This window comes from Corella eumyota, chromosome 5 (assembly GCF_963082875.1).
Source record: "Corella eumyota chromosome 5, kaCorEumy4.1, whole genome shotgun sequence".
In the NCBI taxonomy this organism is placed as follows: Eukaryota; Metazoa; Chordata; class Ascidiacea; order Phlebobranchia; family Corellidae; genus Corella; species Corella eumyota.
In genome coordinates this window covers 7,630,788-7,658,181 of record NC_137494.1, presented here as the reverse complement: position 1 = coordinate 7,658,181, position 27,394 = coordinate 7,630,788, and the positions used below count along the sequence as shown (strand labels likewise).

The window sequence follows — 27,394 nt, the reverse complement described above, 5'->3', positions numbered from 1 at the left end:
TTGTCTGCCTTAAATTTATTAGGTACGAGCAAATTAATACGAAATGATGTAATCACCATCAAAACAAATATTATATCCACTGAAATATAATTTTCACTTTAAGGGGGGTAAAAGGAATGTTAGCGCATATTACATAAATAAAAATATTCCACTGTCAACAAAACTACGAACAAACAAAGGTTTATTTAACTGTAACAAAACAAGTTTAAGTTTACCTGGTTGTTAAGGAACAAAATTATGCTGCAAAATTTCAACTTTGCAATAAGTAAACACTATTTAAATGATAAAGGCATTTTGTCAATAACAAAAATTACATTAATAATTATGAGCAAAACTATTTCATTTCGTAGAACACTATTAACACAATGACAAACAGAGTACAATTTCTAGTACCAAAACACAATGCAGACTAAACCGGTATTCAAGAGGGACAGCCTGTTGATACTCTCGAAATATTTTCTAAAATAAACCATAACTATTCTGCTACTACACTAACTTAAACTGTGTTCATCTATAAAGTCACTATGAAAACAGTGGTCCTACTATAAAAGGCTGTCAAATGCAAATGCTCTTCAGTGTTGAAATAGTCGGCAGTGTGTAAGAATAATAATTGCCAAAGTGGGAGAGTATCTTGTTGCATATTACAAACCAATACAAGATGATCTTGAGTAATTATACTGATCACTTCTTGTGAGATTAAAGCAACGATTTTGCAGTGGGATTTGCAAACAGCAGGGTAATATCACAATAGTATACACATACAGCAATAATATTTTCTTTAAAATTCTACACGAAACATACAAGTCCTTTAGTTTACAGCGAGCATAAAAAAAGCAATTCCAACTTAATCCAGACCACATATTGTTTGTTTTAATATAGTGGCGCCGCAAAAGATTTTTATTTTCCGTAAAATTTTTTATTTAGAAGAAAGATGAGAAGATTGACGTTGATCTTGGCACGTTGGTCGAAGAGTTTCATGACAGAAACCCCTTCATATTGTAACTGGAGAAGATCCTACACAAAATATTGAATGTTAAAAGTTTTCAATTGCTTAGTAAGTTTGAAGGCATTGACTATGTGAAGTTTTTTTTACTATGGCATTTACATTGAAAAAAACTTTAAAACAGGTTTCTTACAATCAGTTCTAAGGGTTTAAGTTACCCTACCAAATACCCTACCAACTGCATTGTTATTCATTTGGTTTATTAATGTATTGCTTGTGGTAATAGGGTTGCAACAACCTTTAACCATAATATTACATTTTATTTTAAAGGCACATACATTAGACATATATATACATCAATCAAAATGTTTCATTATTTATAAATTATGCCATTTAAATATATTAAAAATATCTAATGTGTCATATAATCTGATACAAAGCTAATTTATCACTAAAAATATAAAATATTTTGAAGGAAAACAAAAATTACCTGAAACACGATGGTAATTTTCTCCACGTTGACTCCAACAAATTTGGCTGAAACTTGAAATTTACCGACATCTTCCTCACTTTGAGTTATTTCAAACATGATGTTCTTTATGCTAAAATTTAAAATCAAAAACAGATATTTTTTGAAAAAAATTTTGGTGTTAAGAAACATGGAAATAGAAATAAAGTTATAAAAAAATAAAAAAAATAAAGGCGGTTAAACTTACTCTACATCTTCTATTTCCAGTATTTTCTTGCGATGCAGTTCTGCTGCAGTGTATTTAATGGTGCTAGCCTTCTTCTTCTTTTTAGTCGTTCTAAAAAAAACATTGCTTTGTCAAACATTTGTGATCTTCATTGAATAAAACACAACCTTTATAGATTTTATAACAAAAGCTTACTTTTTGCTCTTGTTAGCCAAGCTAGCCAAACAACTTTTAATATACTGATTGTAATAATCAGATTGCTCTTCAAAGAATTTCGATTTCTCGTTTAATCTCTCCATGTTTTGTTTAAGTTTTGACAACTCCTGTTTTCGTCGCTGCCGGTAACGTCTTTGGTTTCGAATATCCTACACATGAAATAACATCCGAATATGAGAAAAATTCACATCTTTAACTTGAAATTTAGCATATTTAATTTTTTAAGTTAATAAAATTTTGTTCTATTTTTAAAATTTTTTGGCTTATTTTAAATTTTTTTTTTAATTTCTTTTTCCCCTTAATTTTATATGGCCTTAACTGCAGTACAGGATTTAGTTTTTCAGCAAAAACTTTAGGGTCAATAACATTTTTTTATTTACCCTTGCAATCATGTTAACAATAGCCTGGTAGTTATCTTCTTTTGTAACTATTTTGTGTTCTTCCAATTTCTCCAAATTTCTTAGGACTCTTTTCTTCATATCTTCCAGCGGAAGTTTGTTCTCGTTCAACAAAGACCTCGTCTTCAGAAGAGCGTCATCTTGCTTTTTATCCGATTCCTGCATCCGTTTTTGCTCCTCCAACTTTTCGATGTTTTTCATGTGGTCCTCTTCCTGAATTTTTTAGAGTAAATATTTAAAATTTGTTTTTTGATGATTCAAATTTCCAAACTTACTTGTTTCTCAGTCGCTGGCGTGTTCAAAACCTCGCTTAAATTTTCGCCCACTTGTATTCGAATAATATCAATCACCATTCGTTTTGTTCTGTAATGTATTCTTACTATTATATCAAGAAATAAGTAATTTATTTATATTGGACCTTGTGGAATAAATATATATATATATAAACATGAATGTATGGCTAACTCATTTAAAGATGTTCAAAATATATAATTTGCCTTTTGTGGTGCAGGGGTCATTCTTTACAGGCATATATTAGTTGCAACCATAATAAAATGATAGCTAAAATGAAAGCCAGAGGGCAGGCAATTGAATAGTAATATCACAAGGAATTTTTTTTTTAAATAAAAGTCAAAACTGGCTTTAATTTTCTTTTAAAATTTAAAGTTGGCTTTACCTTAAAATTAAATTTTTGATATCCACTTCGTCATCTTCTTTTACTTCTAACCTGGAAGCCAAGGTCAAGGAGACCTCGCTTTTTAAAACTTGTTCGATTTGTTCGTTGTCCGGCTCTTTACCATCAGAATCTCCTAATTATCAATCACAATTAGTTGGTAAAAAAAAAAAATTTTAAACTTGAAAACAAAAATTTCAAAAAATTAAAAAAAAACTGCGATACTTTAAAAAGAAAAAAACATTATTATAAAACATTGTGGAGAAAAATTTATTTACAAAGCTAAATTAACTTTTTTTGTGCTTATTGACATTTAAATAAATACAATAAAAAGTGTTTATTGAAGTTTAAAAAATTTAATGTAAACTAAGTTATTTTAATCTACTTTTTAACTACAATTACTGTGAAGAGATATGCAATAAGCATGCAGTGTGTTAAATTGATGTAACACCACTAAGAGTCTTAAAATTAGCACCACGCTGTTGCAAGCTTTAATTAAAAATTAGAATTATCGCAAAAACTATTTTTCAAATTTACAGAATTTTTTTAAGCAGGCGATAAAAAATTTGTTAGTAAGTTTTTGAATTAGTCATAGTACCAAAGTACTGGTATTAAATAGTAAGTTAATATTTTATTAGTAAAATCACCCCAAAAAATTGTATGAACTATTAGTAAATGTATTTCATATACTATGATGCATAGGCTAATGATGATTAAAATTGTGCTGGTTTCTGATGGAATTAGAAAACAAGTAACTAAATTAGTTACTGTAAAGAATTTAAATGCAATTGGACCATACTAGGCATTCAGCAAACCTTAGTAATAATGCAATGATGTCGCTTTTATGTAAGAATAGGTTAGCAAAAATGTCTATGGTTAAAATGGCCATGCACTAGCCACTACTACTACTACATTTGTCACCCAGAATGACAATTGTTACCTTTTTTTGAACCTGATCTAAGTGTAGAACCTTAATTTAAAATATCATTGGGGTTAAAAAACAAAAACACCGGGCAGAAAAAAATTAAAGTTTTAAAAAAAAATCAAAATAACTGTCTCCCAAAAACATTGTTTACTATTTAACGTAGGTATTTCCCATGGCGAAGTGACTACTGAAAAAGGAAGAGTTAAATTTTGAAATTTCTGTTAAAATAATTGCGTACACTCGAACTTTTAATTGCATAAAACAAAAAAAAATAAAAAATTTTGGATGGTATTTAATTAAACTTGCCAACTAATGAGTTTATTTCAGGAACATCTCCAAGCTCTTGCAACATCTCGTGAAGAGGATCGGAAGGATCTGTTGCAATTTCATCAACGTGTTCCAGTAACAACTTTAAAAAAAAATTAAAACTAAAAAATGAAGTTCTTTGAATTTTGAATTGAATTTAAAAAAAATAATTTTGATTTACGATTCATGTTTTATCATTTTAATTTAAAAAAAAATCATTTTAATATTTTTCAAAAATTGACTTTACTAAAATTTAACTTATTTTAAATTTGAATTGCTTAAGTAAGTAAGTTTAAATTGATGAATGCATTTTCGGCCCAGAAAAATTAACAGTTTTATCAATAGGATAATTATAAGTAATGTATATTTATGCCGACTACTTAACCTAACCCAACAATGTATAAACTTTTAAGAGTTAAGTTTTATTAAAAAAAAACTGAAAAATATATTTTTAGGTTGGTTTGTTCAAATTTCAGTTGTCTACGGGTAAAATTTACTTGGAACCATATTAATATATTTTAAACCTGAAAAATATTAAAACTTTACCTTGTGTGTATCCAGTATTTCTTTTAGTGAAATGAAGATAGACGGTTTCACTAGAAGAACGGCATCACTGTATTCATCCATGTTGTATTTTTCTTCAGGCTCAGGAACATCACAAACCGACAAAAAGAAAGATCTAGAAAAAAATTAAACAGGACATGTACCAAAATTGTAACTTAGAAAAAATTATTTGCTGTTGAGTTATTATAAAAATTTTTAAAAATCTTTATTTAATTTTAATTCATTGTTAAATGAGATAAAATTAAAAAGAACATAAAGTTACATAGTTTATTTTTTTGAAATACTAGCATTTTGTTTAATTGCATTAAAATCTTATTTTGAAAGTGATTAGGAGTTTTCGAGATACTGATGGTTTAAAAAACTAAAGTCCTGAGGCTTAGTAGTCATATTTAAAAATAATAATATCCGTAAAAATGCCAAAATAACTAGATTATAAACCAAATTTAGTTTAAATTGATATAACATTTAAATAAACAAATCATACTTGAATCTATTGTAAGCTTCCATTAAGTAATTGTTGATGGGTCTTAAATGTTCCAAATCACCAGCAAACTAAAACAACATGAAATAGTTTTTTAATTTAAAAACTAACTAATTTTTTCATAGTTTTGAAGGTGTATACTTCATATATATATATGTATGTCTATTTTAAAGGCATTAAAAAAGGTGTTTGTCAATCATAAGTAAATTTTTCTGGACAAATAGTTGCAAGTTGTGAATTTTAAAATTAGGAAGGTAATTGACTACTGTTTTTTATTTTTGTACTGTAAAGTTGTGATTACACTCTATTAGGTTTAGAAAACTAAACAATAAGACTTTTGTGAACTTACCGTTTTTCCGGTACTAGCAAATTGCAAAACCTTGGCAATGGAACCAAGATTTCTACGTTGGTCGTTATTAAGTCCAGCAGCACCGGCCGAAACGTCAATAATATCAAAAGCATCTGGAGCCACAATAGCTGGGTTCATGTATCGATAATAAATTAAATTCCCAACCATCTAAAAACAAAAATAATTGTTATTGATATTTAAAAATAATGTTACAGATTTATATTATTTTTTTGTATTTTATGTAAATATTATGCGCTCACTTTTAGTACTTCATCATCAGCAGTATCTGGAAACTTCTTTTTAAGAAGATTTTTTAAACATTTTGCAATGTAGCGCAACCCATACCTAAACCAATATATATTTTTTAAATAAAAACAAAAATACATTTTTTTATATTTATTTATCCTTGATGTGGGAAGGTCGACTTCACGACCTAAACATAGAGTAACAACCTTAATTCGACCCAATCTCGAGTTGCCTTTTGGCTGTTTGAGGTATTATAAATTATAGTTGCCCAATAATTATGCTGCTGATTAAGTATTGGCTAAGCAGTAGTTTATACTGTTTATATATAGCCTTTACTTAATGGAACATAAGAGCAGTGGGGATCGAACCGAGAACCTAGTGTGGCAAAACTAAGTGTTCTGACCACTACACCAAGCTGCCTGTGTAATTTGTAAGATGTTGCAAAAAACAATCAAATTAATAATTAAACTTTTTGAAAAATCTATTTCAAAGTTGAGAAATTAAATCAGATTAGTAATACGTACGGTAATTCTTCAATAGATCCAAATATAGCAGACATAAAAGACTCTGTTACAGTTCTCAACTGGTTAATGGACTCTTCAACTCTTTCTTTAACCTCATTATGAGCCATTGCCTCAGTTGTGGTAGCTTCGTACGGTAGGTCTCTATTTTTAGGTAAAAAAAGGTTAGGTAATGTATATTTATATATATTGTCCACTAAGATCCTATATATATAAGTATATATATTCTACATCATGTATGCTAGTAAAAATACCTAACGCCTTAGGCATATCAGAATTTGTAAAAGCGTTACAAAAAATTTAAATAAAAACTAATACTTAATTTTACTTTGTGAATATCAAGATATCTCTTGATCTTTAATACTTGATATAATTTCGTATTTAAATACATTAGAAAAAACTTTTTTTAAGACAAAAAATAAGATTACATCACACAAACTTACGATGCCTCTCCAGTTTCTGTTTCTTTCTGACTAATCCATGCTTTGTAGATTTCCACCGGACTCATGTTAATATTAAGAGATTTGTTTTTCATTACTTCACGAACCTAATAAAGTTTTAATTAATATTAAACGTGATTAAAAATTTTGTTGAAATGTGTTTTTTCACTATCGTATAAGAAGAAGTGAAATAAAATAATAAACATTTTTCAATAAGTTTAGAAAAAAAAATTCACTTTTTATAGTTTAACATATTATAAATAGCAAAAATTTTTCTGAAAAAGGCACCAAAGGGTATAATTATTAAATAAACCGACAGCGTGGTGTAGTAGTCAGAACACACGCTACACTACATGAGGTCGTGGGTTCGATTCCCATTGCTCTAATGCTGTAGCGTCCTTAAGTAAGGCACTGTAAATAAACAGTATGAACTTCTGCTAAGCCAGTACTAAATCAACAGCTTAGTTATGAGGCATTTATAATCATCCCAAACTGCCAAAAGCAACTCAAAACTGGGTTAGAATAACAGTTTTTACTCTATGTTTAGGTAGTGAAGTTAAGTTAACCTTCCCACATCGAGAAATAAAAAATACATTAAAATTTTTAAAATTATGAAATTTTAATACACTATTAATACAAATAGGTTATGAAATAAATGAAATTAACAAAAACAAGTAAAACACACTAAAAAAATTTATTTTAACAATTTAAGTGGTACAGATTATTAATTAATTTTCGAATACCTGTGGTGAAAGAATTTGCCGAAGTGAACTTTGACCTTTGGCCCCTCTGTTGAAGCTGACAACCATTTTAATAACAAGTGGATTGCCAGTGGCAATTTCCTTTACTTTATCAACTTTTGATCTACATAATTAAAAAAAAAATTTTTACAAAAATTATTTTTATCTAAATTCAGGTTCAAAAATTCAAATTATTATTTTTTGGTTTAAAATCACCGGTAATTTAAATTTGGAAATTTTTTAAATGATTGCAGTAAAATAATATTTAATTTTAAATCTTGGTTTAAAGTCATTGCTATTAAAAAATAAGCCACCTTAAAAAATTACGTAAAAAAACAACAAATTCATAATCATAAAGCTTAAATTGTAGAAACAAATACAAAGCGAATTTAACACTCAAACAACAGTTTAAAATTTTGAGACCATGCATATTTTAGAAAAGAACACCATGTTAGTTAGTTTTCATCTAAAGCAGTTTTCCTTTTTTTTACACTAGCTAATTTTAAGCAAAAAAAAACTAATTTAAATTTTTTTTTTTGAAACGTCACAAATCTTGCTGTAGTTAGTTTTACTAAAGCTCCAACCAAACAGTGATTGCAGTTACACAACATTCATCACAGTCAGGCCAAAGTGCAATCTACTATTACTTACCCCTCATAAGAACGTGCTATGTAACTAATAAATTCGACTTGTTAATACCACAAACTTACTAGCTTAACGTAGAGAAAAAATAATCCATTATTTTATTTCAAACTGTGTTAAGAAGTTAGGTTTAAAGAAACATGATCAGGTTAAGGTTAGTAAAATTACCACCGAATATAAATGAAAAGTTAATATTGGTTCTTACTCTATTTCCTCTTGCAGGGCAGTCCTGAACAGCTTCAGAAGAAGATATTCTTCCCGCTGGTTTGAAGCATAGTTGTACACAGACAAAATAACAGACTGCATAAAGTTGGTGGAACGGCCTGCAGCCATTTTAAATAACAGCTTTCCAAGGTAGGTTGGGTTGGTCTGCAAAAAAAAGGAAAAAAGTTTAACAGCTACAAACACAGTAGAAAAAAAATAGAAATCACTTTTAAAGGTTCTCTATAAATTTTAAAATATAAGAGAAAAACAGCATGGACTGTTAAGTACAAGAGAACTGGCATGGTTTAAAGTAAAAATAAGCCAAACATAAAAGGACATTAATTAATATCAAATTTACTATTGCTTTACAACAAATATTATATTACAAAAAACTCAGATACTGACAAAATTAACCAAAAATTTAAGTTTAACATAATTGTACCTGAAGCAGGTAAAATAAATGTTGGTATGCCTCCAGTCTTGCTCTGTTGGATTTGTTTAGAGATTTGAGTCCTGATGCTGTGACTGTTCCTTGATCTCCGCCTCCGGAATCTTTTCCCTGCTTTTTGCGCAGATTCTTACTGTGGTTGATTACATCCTGTCAAAAAAAATTTAAAAATTCAAAAAAAAATTTTTTTAACTGGTATATAGCAATTTTTTTACAAATGTTTGATTTCTAATTTTATAGTTTAATTTTAACATTTTTTTGATTTGCATAAACACAGTAAATTTATTTAAAGTTAAATTAAATTAAAATTTGTCCAAGTTACCAAAAATTATTTTACTGAATAGGCAAACTACAAACTAGAATTTTTAAAAATCACCTTTACCAAAATTTGGGACACTTTTTTTATAAAGTTATAAAGCATTTTTTAAAAAAGAATATTGGTAAAAGGGTTAAAAATGTACATTTGTTATTCAATAAAATCGGTATACCAAATTTGTAACCAGAGCCTTTAAAAATAAACAAAAATTCAACAAACTTGAAGGGTAATTCTGTTTTTAACAAGAAGTCCAATTTTGATGTCCATGGTGTTTAGGGCAGCTTCCATTTCATTATTGGATTTAATACTTTGAACAACATTCTTTTTGTTCTCCTGAAGTTCTAAACATTCAAAAACATAGCATTATTTAGATAGCAAATAATAATCCAACTATTTTTTTCTGTTTTAGGCCTTACAAAATTTAGAAAAGTTTAAATAATGGCATTTTATAATTCACCAGTAACTTGTTAACAAAAACACTTTGACTGTCCAAACCATAATTAAAATGTAAATCTTTATTTAATTCAGCTTCGTTGGTGATATATATTCAATTTTAAAGCCTTCAAATTAAAATAAAAGCTGTATAGGATGCAGGCAAATGTTAGTAGTTACCATATTATGATACTTAAAATACAGCCAATAAGGCTAGCAATCAACTAGTAAATAATTAAAAATATCTCAAAATTGTACATGTAATAAAGATAGAGTATATCAATATAAATTAAATGTAAAAGACGTAATATTGACTTTCATTACCAAAAATAAAATATTAAAAAAATTGGACAAAACTAACAAACCTATTTCTTCTGCAAAATCAGTAGCTCGCTGGTCGAGAAGATGAACAAATCTTTGTACAACAGGAAGAGGTGGATTTTCAACTCCAGCTGCAAAAAAAAACACTTTTTAAAATCTATTGCAGGGAACGAAATAACGGGTTGCTATTCGCTAAAAGTGAATCGTTTTTTTAAATTATTGAATCATTTTTTAAAAATATATTAGAAATAGCGAATCAACCATCAATGTAGGTTACTATAAGACATTTAATAACAATAACTTTTTTGTTTTTTTGTGTGAAAAATTATTACTATTGTTTAACAATATGTTACATTTTAAAAATGCCTCGCAACGCGTCAAGTGTTATCAAAAAACCAAAATTATGACCTGAACCTAATAATTACTCTAAAAATGCGACCTCATTTTTAGCGAATTGTTTTTAAACGTTAATTTGTTCCCTGTATTGTACCTAAAGTGGAATGGATTATAACTAGAGTTGTTATTTTTATCATATTTTAATTAATTGTTAACAGTGTCTGTTTGTTAGTTAACCACCAAAAATTGGGTAATTATTACTTAATTAACAGAACCTAATTATTTTAGGTATGTAAGAAAATAAAACAAAAATTTTGGCTTGTTTGAAAAATATGAACTAAGTTTTAAAATTTCAAATTACCCAAAATTTCGAAAAATTTTGTAAATAAAAATTTTGACATAAAAATGTCAGGTTTGTATTGCTCAAAATGAGAAATAACATACAACAATAAAAACAGCAAACTATTAAACCAAATTATTTCAGCGAAATTTTCCTTACTTAGAGTTTTGTAATCGTGTCTAGCTTTGTTGGATCTAAACCAGGCTTGAAGTCGAATAATTATTTTCGTCTAAAAATTAAAAATATTTATTTAGTAAGGTAAGTTTTACTACTATAAACTACATACCTTATATGGCATAAAACATGGCCAAATTGAGTAAAGTTTTAAAGTTAAAATATTAAGTATGCCAATATGCTTAAAATATATGATTTTACTGTATTAGTTGAAACAGGTCAACAGCCTGCCTTACAGCCGGGAATTTTGTTGTCGTAACTAATATTTTACCATAATATATTTCACAAAGCTTTATTATATATAGATACTGTGCCAAAAATGTTTAAAACTTACATTTGCTTTGAAATAATTTATTCTAGCCAAGTATTTTGATCGGTGAAGATACATTCTTGTCCATTTTTGAATCTGTTAATTCATAGTAAAAAGAGTAAGAATCAAATATATATCTAAATTTACGTAAAAAGCTTAAGAGAAGCTATCGCATATGCCTTTCTTATTACTACTTCCTGTTAACCTACTCATGTTTTTTTCCTCTTAAAACTATCAAAAAAACTTTAAGTAACATAACTTACAACTATACCAGAATCTTCATTAGCTTTTAAATAATTCAATCTATCGGTGAATTTTTTCCACTGCCCGAATCCTCTCCAGATTGCTTGTATTTTAACAATAGCTGGTAACTAAAAATGAAATACACAAAAATAACAACGTTAAAGGAAAGGTGAATCATTTTTTATATCCCTTTTCTTAACGTAGGAAAGTGACTTCATGATCTTAACATTAAATAACATTTTTTCCCAATCTTGTTTTAAGTTGACTTTGGCAGTTCGGAATATAAAATTAAAAGTATCTGCCGATTGGTTTTAGGCTCATCAGGAGATCTCAACATTTTATAGCACCTTACCCAAGATGCCAAGACATGGAAGCAGTGGGATTCAAACCAATGATCTCATGTTGTAAAGTTAAGTGTATTTACCACAACACACATGCACTGGCTACTACACCACACTGCTCATGTGTTAAAATCATTTTAATATTAGTAAGGCTAAATTTGTTAAAACAAATATATTTTAAAGTCAAAACACAAATTTGGCAAAGCATTTAAAAGTAAGTTAAAAAATGCATTTTATTCCCTAAAACATACTAAAGAATGCTTATATACCTGGTTAGCAATAAAATCTTTCCTTTCCATGTAAGCCTTGCGAGCCAAGTACATTCTACTATAAGCTTGTAATTTGATGATCAAATTCTCGTTATCTCTCCAAAGTTGAGCACGATCGTAAGCTGCCGAAACCATGCTTATATTTTCCTACAAAAAAGACGAATAATAAGGTAAAACAAAATATAATTAGACTTATTCATCTTTTGTTGAGTTATAATTTATATTATTTCTATTATTTTGAAATGGTTATTTTATTTTTACACAACATGTAACTTAAATAAAATATTTTAACAGAATTCCAAAATAAAAAAATTTAAGACATGGAAAATTTAACATTTTTTAACTTACTTGTATTTCTTCCTTACTAAGATGAGCAGTTTTTGGATTAAAATCTTCAGGTTTGTCCCATGAACCGTCCAATGTATCAACATTAAAGTAATACGAATAACCCTGTTTGGTTTTGTATTCCACCCAAGTTGTATCTTGAAGGCCTAAATTCAAAAAGATAATAACTAAACGAAAAGAAATTTGGGTTTTAACAAATAGGGTTATTGTACAAGAAATACTGATATGTTCTTGAAAACCATTTAAGAAAATACACGTTTAAATGTAAATCATATTTCTAAAAATGCCATTTTACAAATAAAAATACATTTCTATTTACCCCCTTTAAAACCCTTATCTGGAAAATGTACTTCAATTTATGATAAAATGTTACTCTAAAATTTTCGCATAATAATGGTTTCGAAATTTTGGTTTTTGGGGTAATGTACATTTGGTCAAATAGTATTTAATATTATACAAATAAACATTGCACATAAAATTAACCTAGAAATAGGTATGAAACTAATCAAGCCAATACTGACAGGAAATGAAGTGTATTTGTTGATGACAGTGTAATAAATGCTTTGTAAAAATTCAACTTGGAAATAGAGATCAAAAAATGGGGAAAAAGAAATAAAGTAAAATTACAAGTGCACTGCATTAAGCCGGCTTATAGCCTTATCATGATAAAAAAATAAAAAAATATTTTCTGAATCTCAGTGACAGAAATCTTAAATGCTAAATAAAAACTAATACCAAAAAAATTTTACCGAAATTTTTAAATTAAAAAAAATTCTCCTTACCTTCTTCTAATTTTTCGTCCCGAACTTCTTTAAGTTGATCATGGTAAGTTTGAGCACACTCTTGAGTGAGTGAGGCCAGAGCGATGTCCGTGTGCCTCAACATTTCGTAAGTTTGTTCCCAATCTTCTCCCTCCAGCGCAATGTTCACTGCGGTAACGGCAGAGGCCTCTGAAATTCATTTTTTAATTTAGTTTTTTTGTTTTTTTTTTAATTTTTTTTTTGTAGACAATTGAGTTAATAAAATCTTATTTTAACATTACTGAAATTTTAACAAGGGATGCTTAATGAATATTAATAATTATGCTATTTATATATATTATGTCAATATTAGCTTACTGGAAATGGGACCAAAAATTAATTTTTAAGCACGTTCGGCACAAAGCGCTTCTCTGTTAAACCAATATTTATTAAATTGACTTACGCCTGATAGCTTGTGTTGTTTGTTGATTTGCTGTGTCAACACAAACTTGAATTTCGTCAATCCACAAAGCAACATCTTCGTCTCCTGTGATCTCGGATTTTTGCTTTTTCTTCTCCTGAAGGAGACGGAAGTATTGGGTGATGTTGTTCGGATCAACGTTGGTTAGCTGGAGAGATGGTTTCTGGAGGACCTGGAGGACAGCATCTTTATCGTTGGAAGATAGAGCCACATTTAACTCATTCACTGCTTCAATTCCTAAATTTTTTTTTAAACATTTTCATATTTTTTTAATTTTTATATTTAGTAATGTTAATAAGTATTTGTATAAATTTCTTTAAAAAAGTAATTCCATGAAAATAGAATATTAACTACAAAATTTTTATTTAAAAAAACTAAAACATCCTAAAATAATTACATTAATTTTTATCAAAAAATTTAAACTTATTTTTTAAAACAGGAAGAATTGTTAATAATTGTAGACATACACTTGAAAACAAAGTCTAAAGATTTTGCTTATAACAAAAAAATTGCTTATTGGCCATAAAATTAACCGGCAAAGAAATAACTTACTGTCATGTTCTTCTTGAACAACTGAATTCATATGATCAACAATATCCTGTACTTCTGAACAAGTTAAATAATTATCATCTTTCTTTCCATGTTGCAACTCATTCTAAACAACATGAGATATTATAATTAGTTGTCTAAAATTAATAAATAAACCAAAAAAAAAAATTTTATTTGGAAAAATTTTATAAACTTTTTATTAGTTTGGTTCAAATAATTAAAAAGTGAACAGGTTTGCCTTAATTTTTAGCGACTTTAAAAAACATCTTTAAAAGTACGCTAATGTCAGTTTTAAGCTAACATAAAACAATTAATACAACTATAAAAATTAGAAGCAAGACTTTAGCAATATTGCATAAGTTTAATAAATTTGTCATAACTTTGGTCTATGTTTTTACATGGTGTTAAAATTTTGCAAAAATGTCTGTAGAAGTGGTTTTGGTAATTTAATTAAATTTAAATGTAAAAAACATTAGTAAGAATTTTTGGAAATTTAAAAAAAAAAACTTTTTGGAAAGAAAAATTTTGAAAATGTTTTCAGTTTTTTTCTATTGGAAATTTTCACAGTAACATAAAAAACATATTGGCTATATGACCGCTTAAATTTATTAACGTAAAACAAGCTAAAACTTACACAAACTCTACTTTTATTCCCAGGTTCGAGATGTTCAATAGAAAGATGTGGATTTTCTAAAGCATTCCAAATCGATTCTGTGTCGCCGACTTCTAAACTTTGGTTGAGTACAGCAAGGGCATTAATTCTTGGAAGGCCATCTTGTATTTCCTCGTGAACCAAAGCCTAAAAAGGTTGAACACACGCTAATTAAAATTCTTCTAAAAAATGTAAAAAAATTTTTTTTCTTTTAATAAGGGTTCACTTTATTTAAATTCTATAGGAATGGACTACAATGCAATTAAAAGAACACGACATGCTATTCAAATTTTACAATTGTGCTCACTAACATCTTATAAATAGATATTTCACATAAAACTATCTGTCCAAAAATGGCATTTTTTATTCATCTTCATTTGCCCTAACACATTTTTTCTCTTAAAATGCCTTTAACTTAAAAAGTTGTTTTTTGAAATTTTGGTTTTTAGAAAATCAGCATTTAATTAAATGGTTTTTGGTAATTTCAACAAATATTAATACACTTACATCATTTTTTTGTGTTTTCAAGTTGATAAGCTCAGCTTGATAAATTCGAGCTTGGCAATCCTCTACTTCAGGAAGATCAGCGGCAGGTTTTTTCAATTCTGCAACAAGCTCCTCCGGATCGGATGTTTCATCAAGAAGATCGTTAATTTTTTTAACAGCCTCCATTTCTGGCAAAAAAATATAATTAAAACTTTTTTTTAAAAACTATAAAAGTTTTTTTATATTGTTTTACTTATGCCTAATTTAAAGTTTATTAGACATTTCAATTGTGTAAATATTACACAGAAATTAAACAGAGATAACAAGATTAAAAAATTAAAAATTACTATAGTATTTGGTGTGCTAAATACTATAAAAATGAAATTAAAAACAGAAACAAATTTTATAATGATTTAATTTTTGAAACATTTTATTTATGTCATAAAATAAAAAAAAATATATAAACCATTTTTAGAAATCAAGTAACATAATAAGGACATGACTAAAATGACCCAGTTTACATATTTATAGACGAATCATAATGTAAAAAGTTTAAATAAATAGTACATCAAATTTACTCACAAACAAGTTATTTTATATTTAAATAGGCGCTAATACATAATTATATTCTTATTAGTCTAAAAATAAAACTAAAATGATTACTTTGTCTGTATTTAGTGGCATCCTTATTTGCTTGGTTTATAGCAGCTTGTATATCATCCTTGTCTAGTTTTGCATTTGGGTCTCCAGATGACTAATAAAAAAACAGTGTTATTTATACTTTGCCTGCCTTATGTTCAAGTGAGTAAAATTATGTAAAAAAATTAAATTTTTAAATTATAAATTGTTAAACTTTTTGTTGATTTGTTGTTATGCAAAAGTTAATAAATATGTTGTTATATTATAATATAACATAGTCATGCAAATGGTTAAGAAATTTTCAAAATAAAAAAAACTAACTCATATTTTCATTTAAAGTTAATCACTTGTCCTATGGTAAGCATTTTATTGCCATATGAAATAGTTGCCACTGAAAATGCCTGTTATAATATACTCATGTATCACAACTGGCAAATTAAAAATATTTAAAGTCTATAAATTGGATTTTTTTAATATATATCTTTATTCACGGTGTGGGTAGGTCAACTTGACAACCTAAACATAGAGTAACAATCAGTATCCCAACCCAGTCTTGAGTTGCCTTTGGCAGATTGCGATATTAAACATTATAAATGCTCGATAATAATTAAGCTGCTGATTAAGTATTGATTCAGCAGAAGTTTGTACCCTTTACTCGCCTAACTCAAAGGAGCTATAGCATGTAGTATAGAAATTGTTTTAAACACTATAAAAATTTTAATTTTATACCTCTTGTTTTTCGGCCTTGGCTTTCTTAAGTTGTTGTATATACCAATCCATATTATTAATATCCACGTTTGATATTCCCAAATCGTTAAGTTGTTTATATAAACTATCAGCTGCTTCTTCTGATTCAACGTCAAGATTAAATTTTTCAAGCTTAACATCCACTAAACAAAAGTTGAAAAATAAAATTTAATTTTATCACAAACTTGTTTAGGCAGCATTTTACTAGTTAACAATGCTGGTTTGATAAATTCAAAATAAACACAAAAAATCTTTTTTTGGCTGATATGAAAGCAAAATAAATAGAGTTTAAATGTTGAAATTAAAAAGAGTTTATTGAATATTTATTTATTATTTGCAAGACTAAAATTAATAAAAATTCTCCCCTTCTTCCTTAAAATCTAAGAAGTCCCATTTTATAACACATTTAAAAAATAATTTAGAATAGCCCATACAAAAAAATTAAATAAAACAGAAGGCAAGAAAGTTTACACAACAATTCAACATAAATTGAGACTCACAATTAATTTTAGTGATATTTCCTTGCAGTTCTGCATGTGTTAAATATTCTTCGTACACATCTCTCTCGTCTTGAGTTTTCTCTTTATCCTAAATTAAATTATTAAAAAAAAATGTTTAAAAGTAGTGAATAAATATTTTTAAAAAAATGTGGCGACTTTTTTTGTTAAAGTTATGTTAATTTCAAATCTAAACCATTAATTTTAAAGAAAGAAAGGTAAACTTTATCATATATATATTATAAAGCATTTAAAAAAATTACAAACTTTATTTTTTGCTTTTTCGATTTTATGATTTTTAGAATCAAGCAATCTAGCTTGATAATTTTCCGCATTAGTGATATCCAGTGTACTTAAACAAGCATTAGGATTTTGTAATGCCTGCATGGTGGCATTTGCATCACCAGCATCCAGAGCATTGTTGATGGCTATTACTGCAGCGTGTACTATAAATTTAAAATGTTACATATGTTTAAAAAACTTCTTCTTTTGGGTATTAACAAAAACTTTTGCTTGTCTCAGCAAAAAAAAAAAATTGTAGTACTCTACCCTGTTTACATGGACACTTTTTATATCGCTACTAATACCGATATTTTTGACGTCGCCGCAATTGTTGCGCATGTCTTAGTTCTTGTTCCGTTTACATGATATAAACAAACCGAAACTAATATATTTATAGGTAATTATATTTAAATAAGGTAATCATTTGTATATTAAATTGTATAATCTGTAAAAAGTGTGTTTAATAAATATAATGTACGCTACAATCCTTTTAAAACACTCCAGTTAAACTATTTCTTATTAGTTGATTACCAAAATAAAAACAACCGATACTAAGACAACCCGCTGCAAGCGGTCATTTGCAATTTGAGAGAACTACCGCTTAAATTATCTTTTTTTTGATTTATGTGTAATGAACCGTATATTATGTCACTATGCGGTCGATTTAGCGGTATTAGTCGCGCAAAATTTGTCCATGTAAACAGGGTATAGGTCACAGGTTTGACCCCTACAGTCAGCATGTTATATATTTACATTAAAAATATTAATCTACTAAGAAAAAAAATAACTCAATAATCTGACAATATTAGAAGGCCAACAATATATATATATTAACCATTAAGAACTAATAAAATTGATAAAAAAAATTAAAAGTTTCTTAGTTTATGCTGCAAAATCATTATTTTTTTATTAAAAACATTTGTAATTAAATAACATACGTGCAGCTTCATCAACAGACATTTCGTTTGCCAAAATTCCCCCAATTTTATTAAATTGTGGCATGGTAATTCCATATTTTTCCAACTCTTTTTGCATGTTTGTTAATTCTTCCTCTGTCAAACAAAAGTTTTTTAAATTTATTTGATAATTAAAAGGTGACAAAATTTGAAACAAAAAATTAAAAAAAAAAAATGTAGTCAAACTTTTTAAGTTACTTAAAATTTTAAATAAAAATATATTTATAAAGGCCATTTACAAAAAAATATCAAAATATGAATGTTAAAAAATTATTTGACGAGCTGTATATATTTAATAACCTGTGAACTCCACAATTCCATATAAATCCTTCATTTGTGGAGCTAGCCCAAGCTTAAATAAATAAAGGCTCAGTGCATGGATACAATAGACTGTTTTTGGCATGTTTTTGCGATCATAAATGTCTGTAGTTTCCGGATAGAATATCTTGAAAATAAAATATTTTAATCAAAAATAGGAATTTTTTGTATCATTAATCTTTGATGTGGGAAGGTCGACCTCACAGCGTAACTATTTGTTACCCTGACACAGTCTTGGGTTTCCTTTAGGATATTAACAAACATATCGTCAAACTTAATCTGCCTGTTGGTTTTAAGCTCAGCAGGAGTTCACATCATTTAAAGCACCTTACTTAATAGTGCGACAACATAAAAAAAAAACAATTAACTTTATGTTGCAAAGCCAATTGTTCTAATCACCACACCATATTACAATAGTTTTTAAAAAGTAGATATTATGCCGGCAGCATGGTGTAGTGGTAAAAACATTTGCTACACCACACTTGGGTTCAATCCCCACTGATCTCATGCTGTAGCACCCTTGAGTAAGGCGCTATAAACGGTATGAACTCCTGCTGAACCAGCACTTAATCAGCAGTATAATTATTAGGCATTTATAATCTATAATAACTCAAACTGCTGAAGGCAACTCAAGACTGGGTTGAAGTAACTGATGTTACTCTAGGTTCAAGTCGCGCAATCGACTTTCCCACATCGAGGATAAAGATAAAAAAAAAAATGATTATGTCTTACCGAAGGCAGTCCAACATGGTTCATGGCCTTGAAGAAATGGTTTATGTTGTCCGTATGCTTAAAATGAAGCCCTCTTTGTTCATACTTTTTCATATCCTTGTCGTAAATTTTTCTGAGTGGGACGGCGTCGGCAGCAAAATAATGACCCAACTTGCCGAGGAAGACCCCATTCCTTAATCCCTCTTCAAGCTCAACGCTCGGAGGAAGATCTTCTTGTAAACAAAACTCCATCCACCTTAATTTGAATCAAATTATAAAATTTTAAGAATTTGTGAAAAATTTTTATTTGTTTTATTTTAAAACAAACACCGGCAAAAATATTAAATTTCAACTAAACCTTTTATTTAATAAGATAAACTAAAGAACTTATAAAGGTACAAAAAAGAATTGATATTGAAAAAACTGATATAAATAATAATTTGAAAGCGTTAAAATATTTTTTTTTAATATTTACATTCGTGTAAAACATTTAAACCTTGTGTTTATGAATGTAAAGGATATGTTTAAGTTTCAAATCTTTGTGTACATTAGTTTTGTAATACTTAAAGTTTTATGTAAGATGAAAAAAAACTTAGTTTTTTAATTATTTTTCCTAATTACGAAATTTGTTGATTAAATATTATTACCTGATAAGTAAAAAAATTTAATAAAAAATATTTTAAAAGTAATTTTAAATCTTAAAAACAGAAACGACTTAAAACAAATGTTAAAACATATGCTGTTAAAGTTATAAAATATTTACAAGCTAAAATAAAAGATGATTTAAATTAACAAAAAGCCTAACCTATAAGACCAAAAAAGGAAATTTTGTGTACTAAAACAATAATGTGTAACTTCCATAAACAAAAAAAATTTCAACAGAAATGACGTTGCTTAATTTTAACTTAATCATCGACACTGTGTGATAATTCTAACGCTATGACGTTTTTATCGCCAAATAAATCAAAAAACTAAAGGTTAATTTTGTTTGTTAAAGCATAATGTTACGCGTGAATTTCAAAATGCCTAGTTCGTGCTTTGCCAAATACGTTAATATACATTATGAAAAATAGGGCCAAAATTACGCGTGTATTTTTAAAAGCTGTTTGGTCATGGTAATATAGAAATTCTAATAGTATTTATATAAAAACAAAGCTTGTTTAATAAACCACCGTTGGCGTATTCAAAGAATAACAGTAAATATTCTTAATAAACTAACGATGATGATATTATATAACACAACAACTAAATAAAAAAGTGTACAATACAAAAACAAACAAAATTGGAATAAAAATCTTTTTTTTTATAGTTTATGTTGCTTATAGACAAATCTTGTCCTAACCATTACAAATAACAAGTAACAAATGTTGCCTTTTCCGTTTAAAACTAAACAAACAACATGGGCGTTCACGTTATCCCCAAACGAACTTTAACTAAATGTCAAACGTATAAAGTTTGCCCGCTAAACACGATCACAAAGTTCAAAAACCATAATTTCTAAATGTAAAAGCGTTGTAATATGTTTACCAGACATTAGCCTGGTTAGTTTAGGTTTTACTTAGAAGCAGTGAAATTTTCAAGCCCATAGGAACATACAATTTAACAAATTTTGAAAAATAACCTAAAAAACATAGCAAGAACACACCGAAAACTATCCGAAAAGCGGGATTTAATACTATCGCCTCGTATTCTGAATAAATAATTAAGAAGCAAAATTCTGACATTAAAAATATAACGCTCATAGTACGCAATACAAAAATAAATTTTTGATTGGTCTTGAATTTTTTTTTTAATTTATTTTTGAAAAAAATAAGGGACTTCCTTTACTATATTGTATATTTATTTATGCAATTTGTTGGCGAATTATTTAAATGACAAAACGATTTATAACTATACATATAGATAAATAACAGTTTAATATATTTTTGGTACAAGTGTACTAATGCATTAAAATATCTATATATAAAAAAAACAAATACCTTATTTTTTTGTTGTTTAAAATTAATGTTAACTGTTATGTTAAAGCATTAGGCATAAGATAATTGGAAATTTATTTTATTTTTTTATGGGATTTACACATATTTTTAAGACTCTTTTTTAATATGACAACATGACGTAATTTTTACAGGCACGACAGCATTTAATTAAAATTTATAAAACTTGAAAACTTGAACCGGTATACCCTTACACACACAAATATAATCGATTTACATGGGTGCTATAAAACATAATTCCAAGCAAAGAAAAATTAGCTATGTTGTTTATAAATTCATGTACAAAATATTGTGTTTGGTGTTTTCAAACATAAGGTTACATTTGTTTCCCTGGCCCAGTTCCCAGTTGCTATGGCAATTTAGGATATTACTGGGCATATTGCCAAATAATTAGACTGTTAATTGGTTTTGGGCTATGCATAAGTTTGTACCGTTTTAGGAATTTTACTCGAGGACGCCACGACATGTAAACAGTGGGTATCAAACCCCTTACCTTGTGCTCTGTTGTATATACAAAAAGCCTAACAAAATTACATCTTAATATTTTACACGGCATCAACAAATTATATGACAACCACTTTAATCGTGAAAAAATATATGACCTTGCTTAAAGCAAAATAAGAGGACCAAAGTTTAATAACGGTGTTCTAAATACTTTACTATAGCAATTTAAATGTGCCTATAGGTATATTTATTATATGAAAGCTTATATTATATTGTTTATAGCACTGTAAAACTAATTTACGTTGCTTGAGCAGTAATTATAAATACAAATAGCTGGAAATCAAAATGCCACGCAAAAGTTTAATGGGCGTTTGATACCAAATATAGTATACATAAATATTAATACTTGGTTTCTATTTCGGAATTATAATACGGGATAGTTAATGATGTGACGGTTTAAGGCCTACATTTTTACTAGTCGCAAAACCAAAAATAAAACGTTAATTTTTACATTTAATGCCGGTATATTATGTTTGCTTTAAAAATGGTATTACAATATTCTATTACGTAAGTTTGTTGTAGTAAAATGTATTGATTCTGTTTTTTTTTAATATATATTTTTAGTACGTTCAGGTGGTTTGCGCATGGACAATTTACTTACTGCTTTGCTTCTTCCAAGTGACACAAATACTCATAAGCGGTTGCCTGATCGCGCAGGCTGTCCATTTCGTCCGCTGTCATTCTGTCATCTTTTCCAATACCTACAAAACACAACGTTAAACTATCTTCAGTTCACTTAAGTATAGAATTCCTAGTTTTTTAAAGGTGGAGATGTCATAAATGAGCCTATAGTGAGCTATGCTATATTCGGATTTCCTATATATAAGTTCAATAACATCTAGACAATTAAAAATTGGCCTAGCTTAATATATTTTTGGTTACATCATCAGACCAACTTTTTAAAATGATAAAATAATGATATTTTATAAAAAGTTCTGTATAACTTTTATGGTGAAACAGTTTTTTGTTATTTAGGATTTGTATTTAAAGTCGGCATTGTTAACCCATTTCGAACCTAGCTAACCTACCATAATCCACAGCCCTGAATGACTGCCTTCTGTGCAAGGAACCAGTACTTCCCACACTGCTGGTACTATACCTCCTTTTTGTCGGTGAAATAGACATTTTAACACTAAGCCTACTACCATACACGGCTTGATATATCAAGCAAATCAAGTTAACTGTCTATTTAGATCAGCAAATTTTTAATTATTTAAGAATATTGTAAACTACAATCGTTAAAAAAATGACTTAAAAACAGAGGCATCGCTTTAATTATTAAAATTTGCCTGCGAGAACCGTAATTAAAAATTGAAACTATCAATTAAAACCCTAAATTAGTCGTCAATTTAAATTCTTAAGCTTAAGTTATTGTTCCTTAATGCTTTTATACGTAAAATATTTAGATCTATACTTCTAACGAAAGTTTATATAGAATCAATATACAGGCTAAAAAACTGTATCTACTGTTATTTTACATACGCGGTGAATCAAAACATCATAGGTTTTACAACTCCATTAAAACATCGTTATCGGTGTAGAGCGACCGAACGACTCTCTAAATTAACTACAAATTATTCGATTAAAGTGTTCAACAACAAATAATTTTGTTACAAATTATTCCGTAAACACTCTATGCGGCAGGTTAATAACAACGATTAGTATACACGAGAGGAGTATGGTGCATTAAATTGCATGCGTCAATACAAGCGGAGATGGGCTGTGTGTGCGCGCACGTTTCCGGGTTTTGCGTTCTTTAAAGAATAAGGGACTGCAGCACGCGCTTGTATTTACTTCATTCAATATCAACAAATTTTTCTATAATATTTATTAAGGGAAATAGCCTCGTTTATTGGTGTGTCAAATGAGCGACGTTCACGCCTTAGAAATGACAACGACTACACCTGGCTTTGGACACTTTTTTCCGTACGCCCAATCCAGAATACTAAATTTTTCAATCTTTGAAAATTTTTTTAAAATGATGACCATTAAATAAAAATAATTATACGAGTTGCACTAAATTACAAAACAGTGCTTGTGACCATATCATAATCTATATTAATCTTACAACTAAGGATTGTTTTAAATACCCAACTTGGTGTTTTTTGTTTGTGTTTTATAATTGTTTATGGGTAGCTAGAATTGCTATTTTGTCATTAATGCAAAAAAATACAAAATAAAAAAACATAAGAGTTTAAAATTAGAAAATTACATCATAAAAAATGTTGTTGTACATGAATGCATAATCCCGCCAATTTAGTTGGATTTGTTGTAAATGTGAATATTACGGATGACGACTATGCTCAATGGCGCTGCATGTGGTCCAAAAATTAGCTAAGCCGCGCTGTCCCACTGCGCAACAATTTAGACACACAACAAGCCTGTTATTTTTAAATGGATAAAAAAGAATGTACACACACTGTTTGAATTTATATTACAAGAATTTGAGTGCTACACATAAATTGTGTTCGCTTTTAGATTTTTTACAAGGTTTATACTTTCTTAATACTTCTTTTTTTGACGTAACTTTCGATATCACGAACCAGTTTCGATTATTTTAATGTTACCCAATCATTAAGCTGATGTCATATTTATGGGTTTGGTAGGAGGCTCAAGAGTAATAAAACAATCTTGTTTATAACTTTATTTGGTACCAGATAAGTTTAAAACTAAAACAGACTTTCTTAAAAATATATAAATTCCAACCCTATAAATACTTTAAATAATTACACCTCGACCCGAAATCGATAATCAGTATTCACAATGTGGGCCTATTCAACATTGTAAATAATTCAATAATTTATTATCTCGATAATTAAGACAATTAATATCCACTGTTCTAGTAACTTTTATGGTTATTGTATCACAGTGCCTTTTAAGGCCCTACGTTTTGGTAGGACCGTAAATTACATGTGAGTTGGCATAATTTGCTTTAAAAAAAATGTAAAGTACTTACATCCATAATCCGCTCTGGTGTCGTTCTCACTCACCCCGGCAGACATTCTTGTTGTTGTCTTTTAAAATCAACTTGTATATTTCTAATTTAACGAAATCGTTGGAAAATAGGCTGATTTTAACTACGGTCTACTACAAAAAACTCGCTACTTACTTAAGCCTAAACATAAAAAACAGTAACTATTTAATCTGTCGAAAGAAAAAAGATAATCGTTATTAACCAAGCAAGGGATTATCGAAAACTTATTTACGATTTCTTCTAATTTTGTTTCTGCCGGTAAGTACAAAATACCAGTTAAGTTTTAAATAGAATTGCTGTGTGCATTCTTTAACGCCTAAGGCCTACGGTAACATTTAGATGTTTGCTTTAGATAATTTACGATCGGCTAGGCCACTTTAGTGTTTTTTTACAACACTCAGCTAAAACGAAACTACATGACTTCAATCGAGCTATATATCAATTTGTAAGCTATTACAGTTACTAGCCACCTGCCGGGGTTGCTTCTGTTTTATAAAAGCACAGCAATAATAAAACACCAAACAAGGAAGTAGAAAAAATAAACGTTATTTTAACACTACTAACATTTCGAAATCTAATACGGTCAAAAATGTATACAACAAACATTGTGTTCGTGTATTAAATACATCTCCAAAAATTTAGCTGGCAAATCACGATACAAAAAATTGTCTGCTTATAGATTTTAAACCTTAGAACTTAAACTGTATTTTACACATAAATTATAGATCACTATCTGACTATACCTAAAACGAACAGAGTTAAAACGATTTGTAGCTAGAGTAAATAGAAAGTGATTAGATCTCAGTATAAAACGGTTTGTCGTTTTAAAGTATATCCGCGTTAACATGAGCACTTTTAATATTTTATAAATGAGCGGAAACTTTCAAGTAAGTGTAATTTTTCATAAGCAAATATGGAAATTTCAAAAGTTGAGTCTATAACTAATGACTCAGAAGGGATTGCAAACAACAATGGATTAAAAAACACGACTTAATTTTTCGTGTTATGATTCAGTTACGCAAAATAATCCAAAATAAAACAATTTTTTTATAATTTTTTTGAAAATACAATATATAATTCAACAAAAGCATCAAAAAAGTCTACACTGGCCTACAGTCAAACTAAATGATTGAAAGTTTTAAATGTGTATTTAAGTATCTATAATTATATTCTGTAATATAAATTTAAAGCTTTAACTTTAATTATGTGATGACCTGTTATTAATAAAGGCCCAAGGCAAACTTATTATTTTTTGCATTAAATAAAAATGAATATTATTGATATTTTATGAACAATTCAATAATTTTTTTTTTCTTAAATTGGTAAGACTAACCTAATACACCTTTCTGCACAATTTACCTATAAATATATACATCAAAAAATGTAATATTTATAATTTAAAAAAAAGATCGGCTATTACTGTTCTTTTAATAAAAAACATGTTTTTTTTTGTGGCAAAACACCAGAATTTACATGAATTTTTAAATAAAACCATAATATGTTATTTTTTAGGAACTATTTATCTTAAAGCGGAAAAAACAAATTAAACATGTCCAAAATTGTTTATAATTAATTTTAATATGTCAAAAATACAGCCTAAAAATTCTGCAAAAAAATCTTTAAAAATAATCATTTGGTCTGGAAAACATTACAATAATATGGTAAACAGAGTTATTTAAAAAAAAAAAAAAAAAAAAAATACACCCAACTGATTGACACTAAAAAATTAAATTTATATATATACTCTTTAAAATTCAATATGGGTTAAAGAAATAAACAATCATAGACCTGATTTTTTATATTCAGGAGTAAGTCCTATATTGTTTGTATAGTCTGTTTTCTTTTACATACTAATCATACACAAAGAAAACACAGGCTTTAGACTAAATATGTTTACTTGCTCGATACCTAAGTAAACAAGTAAAATTATACACTCCAAGAAAATCTGTAATTACCTTAATTGGCCTCTATACAAATACCAATTATATTTATTATTCTACGACCACTTATTCACATCCTCATGCCTAAACATTTTAACACACATATGTGCAATAAATAAATCAAACAACTAAGTAAGTAAATCAACTACCTAGCCATCGCCATAAACTTTATTTTCGCAATCATTTAAACTTTAGCAAGAGCAGCAGAAGTAAATAAAAAAAATTACACTTTTTAAGTTTAAAAGTTCTTTAGTAAACGCAATATAGTTTTATTAGATAAATAACTTTTTATGTAAATACCAAATCAGAATTTCTTTCTTAACCAAAAATTTTACACCTCCTAAGCAAATACAACGCTGTGGTTATTCAAGCTATTAAGACTTTGGAAATTAAAAAAAATTAAATTTTTAACTTTTTATATAAATTTATATATAGGCCTGATTTTTTATATCATGCTTTTTAAAGTTACCTATCATAGAAACAATATTTAACACATTTATTATGAATCATCTAATTCTACATCATTTAATATTATTAGTAGAATTTTAAACACAAACGAAACTATGTTATCGCCATATGTAGGTAGTCATAATATAAAAAACAAAAACATTAAATACATTATTGCCAACATGTTTAAATATATTGAAGCATGAAAACTAGTCTATGTAAAATATGAAACAGATTTGTAAAGTTACAAAAAGCACAT

General features: G+C 28.0%; 1 protein-coding gene across 2 annotated transcripts; it reads right to left on the bottom strand.

The window, feature by feature from the left end:
* On the bottom strand, positions 1 to 23,044 carry LOC145752341 (ras GTPase-activating-like protein IQGAP1). Of its 2 annotated transcripts, XM_082568611.1 has the most exons (40): positions 22,803 to 23,044; positions 22,376 to 22,475; positions 19,298 to 19,532; positions 18,548 to 18,692; positions 18,230 to 18,343; positions 17,277 to 17,455; positions 17,013 to 17,100; positions 16,495 to 16,655; positions 15,790 to 15,880; positions 15,148 to 15,314; positions 14,623 to 14,787; positions 13,992 to 14,094; positions 13,422 to 13,676; positions 13,001 to 13,168; positions 12,222 to 12,364; positions 11,874 to 12,020; positions 11,284 to 11,391; positions 11,045 to 11,116; positions 10,696 to 10,765; positions 9,905 to 9,991; positions 9,327 to 9,448; positions 8,786 to 8,941; positions 8,345 to 8,508; positions 8,149 to 8,172; positions 7,501 to 7,621; positions 6,761 to 6,864; positions 6,321 to 6,461; positions 5,811 to 5,895; positions 5,551 to 5,718; positions 5,205 to 5,272; positions 4,703 to 4,835; positions 4,157 to 4,259; positions 4,002 to 4,037; positions 2,929 to 3,061; positions 2,528 to 2,615; positions 2,235 to 2,465; positions 1,834 to 2,003; positions 1,660 to 1,749; positions 1,434 to 1,545; positions 1 to 1,014 (listed from the first exon to the last, which is right to left on the bottom strand). In XM_082568611.1, the coding sequence occupies exons 1-40, from the start codon at positions 22,897 to 22,899 to the stop codon at positions 898 to 900; spliced, it is 5,061 nt and encodes a 1,686-aa protein (XP_082424737.1). In that variant the 5' UTR covers positions 22,900 to 23,044; the 3' UTR covers positions 1 to 897. The 2 variants fall into 2 exon arrangements, with proteins under 2 accessions (XP_082424737.1, XP_082424738.1); XM_082568612.1 differs by lacking the exons at positions 4,002 to 4,037; positions 8,149 to 8,172 and adding an exon at positions 3,866 to 3,895 and having other exon boundaries at positions 22,803 to 23,042.
* Between the last annotated feature and the right edge of the window lie 4,350 nt (positions 23,045 to 27,394).

Excerpts from the sequence above, each read along its gene's own strand:
- LOC145752341 (XM_082568611.1), bottom strand. The coding sequence starts at position 22,899 with ATGTCTATTTCACCGACAAAAAGGAGGTATAGTACCAGCAGTGTGGGA. Across the intron at positions 14,788-15,147 it reads TGAAAACACAAAAAAATGAT|GCTTTGGTTCACGAGGAAAT; the intron begins GTAAGTGTATTA and ends CAACCTTTTTAG. Across the intron at positions 2,616-2,928 it reads ATCAAAAATTTAATTTTAAG|AACAAAACGAATGGTGATTG; the intron begins GTAAAGCCAACT and ends AATACATTACAG.